General features: G+C 44.3%; 1 protein-coding gene across 1 annotated transcript in view; it reads left to right on the top strand.

The window, feature by feature from the left end:
• The first annotated feature begins 17 nt into the window (after positions 1-17).
• RPL3L (ribosomal protein L3 like) overlaps positions 18-4,597 on the top strand; it is an 18,761-nt gene continuing 14,181 nt past the window's right edge. The window contains exons 1-2 of the mRNA XM_018561224.1: positions 18-96; positions 3,722-3,914. Coding sequence (XP_018416726.1) covers positions 94-96; positions 3,722-3,914 — 196 coding nt within the window. The 5' untranslated portion in view covers positions 18-93. The remainder of the gene's footprint in view (positions 97-3,721; positions 3,915-4,597) is intronic.

Below are 4,597 nucleotides of genomic sequence, written 5' to 3'. Positions count from 1 at the left end.
TAAATTTGTGTCTCCAAATTCTTAAGTATCAGGTTTGGATCAGCACTTGGCACTACCCTCTTTCCTGCAGCAGCCGACTCCGGGACAAGTCCTATGGTCTGTATGTCTGCCTCTGGAAACTCATTTTAATGTGCTTGGACTTAGCGGGGTATAAGTGGCTTCTAGTCTGCCTCTTGGAGCTGTAGCTCGGTGCCAGATGAAGTCTTTTAGCTGTTAGAAGTGGGTTGCTATAGTCTGTGCGTAATCTGGCTTTTCCTTCTGTGCCCACCGGGGCCAAGCGTCTGGGATTTCCCGGAGCAGGTCTCAGGTTCTGAAGGTCTTCTGGCCAGAAGCACAATATAATTCCTCGTTGGCTGCATATCAGATTTAATTGTTCAGTTCAACCTTATCTACTATGTTACTATATTGTTACATTGTTACATATTTGGAAAAAAGAAATACGTGTTCATCCAAATCGTCCTTTTATTTTTGCTTTGGGGATTTGATTTATTATACTCTGCCTGGCCCCAAAAAAAAGTCACACACTCTAATATTTAGTTGGACCACCTTTAGCTTTGATTATGGCACGCATTCGCCGTGGCATTGTTTCGATAAGCTTATGCAATGACGCAACATTTATTTCCGTCCAGAGCTCCATTCATTTTTCACCAGGATATTAAGATCTTGTAGTGATGATGGGAGAGTCGGACCTCTGCGTAAAGTCTTCTCCAGCACATCCAAAAAATTCTCAATGGGGTCTAGGTCTGGACTCCATGTTTGGCAATGATGTCTCATGCTCCCTGAACCACTCATTCACAATGTGAACCCGATGACTCCTGGCATTGTCACTTTATAATATGCCCAATGTGCCACAAGGGAAGAAAAAAATCCATTGATGGAAAAACCTGGAAATTCCGTATTTTCAGCGCGGCAGCTGGCCTCATTTTTTGGGGACATAACGTGGCTGAACCTAGACCTGTTATCCAATGGAAGGCTCTGACCTATCTGCTTAGCTACATCCAGGTGGTGACTTTGTTTTTGGCCAGGCAATGTATATTACTAAACTTCGAGCAAATGCTTAATGCACCAGATGGGGAATGTTGTAGCCCAGGGGTAGGCAACCTCGGCCCTCCAGGCTGTGATGAAGGTAGAAATCACATCATACCTCTGGGAGTTATGCCCGTGGCTGCCAGAGTCTTGCATTGTCTCATGGGACGTGTAGTTCCACAACGGCTGCAGTGCCAAGGTTGGCTGCCCTTGTTGTAGTCCATTGTTCTTTCTTGTCATCGGCTGCAGTGCCAAGGTTGGCTGCCCTTGTTGTAGTCCATGGTTCTTTCTTGTCATCGGCTAAGTTACTGGTAGGCACCACTGTATTTCATTTAAAGGTGGTGAAAACTGGACTCCACTTTTTGGTTTATCTTGAAGCTCTTGGTGGTGTAAAGATAAAAGTTTCAGTTAGTACGAGGTGCTGATTAAAGGGGAGGTCAAGTCAAAAACTTTTTTTTTAGGTTTGAATAGAGTGAGGAAGGATTAGTACTCCTATTGGGTAGTAAAAAAAAAAAAAAAAGAAATAATTGACTGCTCCAGGAAGAGTCAATTTGCTAGCACAGGTCCCTCTCTCTTTCAATGTCATAGCCCTCTCTTGTTCTAGGAGTGTCTAATTGCTATGCGTGTTGGCCCAGCTCCTGCACGCCTCCCTCCTCCTCCATACATAACCTTTATGTTGCAACCGGGGGAGGAATGAAGTCGAATACTATAGAACAGAGGGTTATTATTATATATAAAAAACTGTGAGCTAATGCTTTAAACACTAGCTGAGGAGACAGGATAAGATGGGGAATATTGTAGCCCAGGGGTAGGTGACCTCAGCACTCCAGCTGTGGTGAAACTACAAATTCCATAAGGCATTGCAACAATGACAGCCACAAGCATGACTCCCAGAGGCAGATGCATGATGGGATTTGATGGCCAAAGTTTGGCTACCTCTGCTATAGAGTGTCACTCTGAACCTGCTGGGGCTGCTGACATCACATCCAAGATGGCGGCGCCCAACAGCAGTCTCAAGGCATGGATGTCTACACATAGCTTATTGAGGTAATAATGTGCCTAAAATACATTAAATACACGTATAATCTTATGGGAAAATTCTTGTTCATATGAATGGTCTGGCCTCAGGGTCTCTTGGAATCCCATTGCACCCTTAAAAGCCACGCAAACCACCTTCATTTTGTATTCCTCCATTGACCCCTACATTGAATGCAGATGTAACCTTATAGGAAGATTGTTGTTGCAAGCAATGTCCTGGAGACAAGGGTCTCTGTGAAGCCCATCGCAGCCTTAAAAGCCACCAAAAACCATCTTCATTTGTTTTCCCTCATTGACCCCAGGCCAGATTTTCAATGAACTTTTGGGTAAAAGAAGATTCTCAGTTTCGCTGATACCTAGCACTGATGTACAGAGGCTTGTTGTGAACCCTGATGGCCAGAGTTCACCCAAAACTGAGGCTGACACTCCCTCCTCTGCAAGTGATTGGGCCAGGAGGGGGTGTGTCAGTCACAGTTTTGCGTGAGCTTGGCCGATCTCTGGTCAACCGGATTCGCACCATGACCAAGTGAAAACTGGGTGCGCACCATGACCAAAACTGGGTTTGTACCATGGCCAAGTCAAACTGGGTTCGCACCATCACCAAAACTGGGTTCACAGCATGACCAAATCAAACTGGGTTCGCACCATGACCAAAACTGGGTTCACAGCATGACCAAATCAATCTGGGTTCGCACCTTGACCAAAACTGGTTTCGTACCATGACCAAGTCAAACTGGGTTCGCACCATGACCAAAATGGGTTTGTACCAGGACCAAGTCAAACTGGGTTTGCACCATGACCAAAACTGGGTTCATACCACGACCAAGTCAAACTGGGTTTGCACCAAGACCAAAACTGGGTACGTACCACGACCAAGTCAAACTGGGTTTGCACCATGACCAAAACTGGGTACGTACCATGACCAAGTCAAAAACATAACTGATCCCTATCTTTTATGGAAAATAACAATTGGTTTGTTGAAGTTATCTTAGAGCTTGAACAAAAATGTTTATTAGTTTTTAGATTGAACCTGTTAAAGAGAATCTCATATAAGTCGCCCTGGTTTTTTTTTGGTTCTGAGATCAGAAATGAGATATATTCTTGGCTTGAATAGTCAGATTGAAACGTGTGAGGAAACTTTATGAAGTTGATACGTTGATTCCATACAAAGCTCTTGGCTGGTATGAGGGTCCCGTGTTTACGTGGTCCTCAGCGGGTCATGTGCAGGCAGTATAAATATCACATGATATTTCTGCAGGATGGGGACTTCAAGGAAGCAGGTGGTTCAGCTTACAGATTCCCCGGTCCTCTGTGCGGAGCTCAGCGTTACTAGAAAGCCGAGGATTCTAACCCTTCCCTACCTTATCCACAACAGATAGACATATTCTTTTTAGCTGGGCAATATCACACGTGGCATTGGATGAGCTTGGTGATAGGTCTTTAAAAAGTGCTGCATTGCCAAGGGCAAGACAAGGGAGGGGGTTGTGCCATACCCAGAAGTCAGAATATTTCAGCGCTCCAGAGAGATTAGACAGACAGATGGAACCCCCCTTCCCCTTCTACGATGTAGATTCCCTTACCCAAGTGACCTATCAGAACACTTATAGGAGCAGCTCATGAAATATAACACTGACCATCTTCTATTCACCCTTTGCAGTCTCATCGTAAGTTCTCAGCCCCCCGTCATGGCCACCTGGGGTTTCTTCCCCACAAGCGCAGTAAGCGCCACCGCGGTAAAGTGAAGACCTGGCCCAAAGATGACCCCGCCAAACCAGTCCACCTGACAGCTTTCCTGGGGTACAAGGCCGGAATGACCCATATCCTGCGGGAGGTCCACAGGACGGGTCTGAGTGAGTGAAACTGGAAATGATAATACTTTGCTGGTCATGATTCAAAGGCAGGTTTTAAAAGCAAATATAAGTACAGTAATAAACATTGTAACATCTTATTGGGAGCTGTCATGGTTTTCTACAAACTTTATACGTTTTAAAGGCCACCTGATTATATTTTTTTTTTCTGGGGAAGAGATAAAGCCTCTGTTAAGTTTTATTATAGCTGTTTGTGTTCCCATTGGGGAGATTTCCCTTCACTCCCTTTTACAGTAAGAAGTGATGGGGAATCTCCACCCACCCATTTCCTGTTTGGTTTGACAGGGAGAAAAATCTCCCCAATGGGGCCACATAGAGAAATAAAACCCTGACGGAAGTTCTAGGGTGACCCTGTCAGTTTAACAAAATATCCAGATTGTTTTTCTTTTTTTTTAATAAATTCTTTATTTATAGGTATTTCCATATTTGTATAAAAACAAAAGTAAAACAAATAACAGTCGTACAATTAGTACAAAAGGTAGGTCAAGGACGACCCAAATAGTCATAGGATAACATATGATAACCACCTTGTAGAATCAAACGCAGATTGTTTTTCTTGTACGAGAAGAGATATTATACTCAACTCTCAGACGGCCTGCACCTCCTACCTTTCATCTGTTCATTGCTGCAGCTTCCCCTAGTGTCCTCAGCATTCAACACTTCCA

Source organism: Nanorana parkeri, unplaced genomic scaffold (genome assembly GCF_000935625.1).
Source record: "Nanorana parkeri isolate BGI_ZX_2015 unplaced genomic scaffold, ASM93562v1 scaffold508, whole genome shotgun sequence".
NCBI classification, from domain to species: Eukaryota; Metazoa; Chordata; class Amphibia; order Anura; family Dicroglossidae; genus Nanorana; species Nanorana parkeri.
The sequence above is the reverse complement of the archived record's forward strand: the minus strand, read 5'-3'. Positions and strand labels throughout refer to the sequence as shown.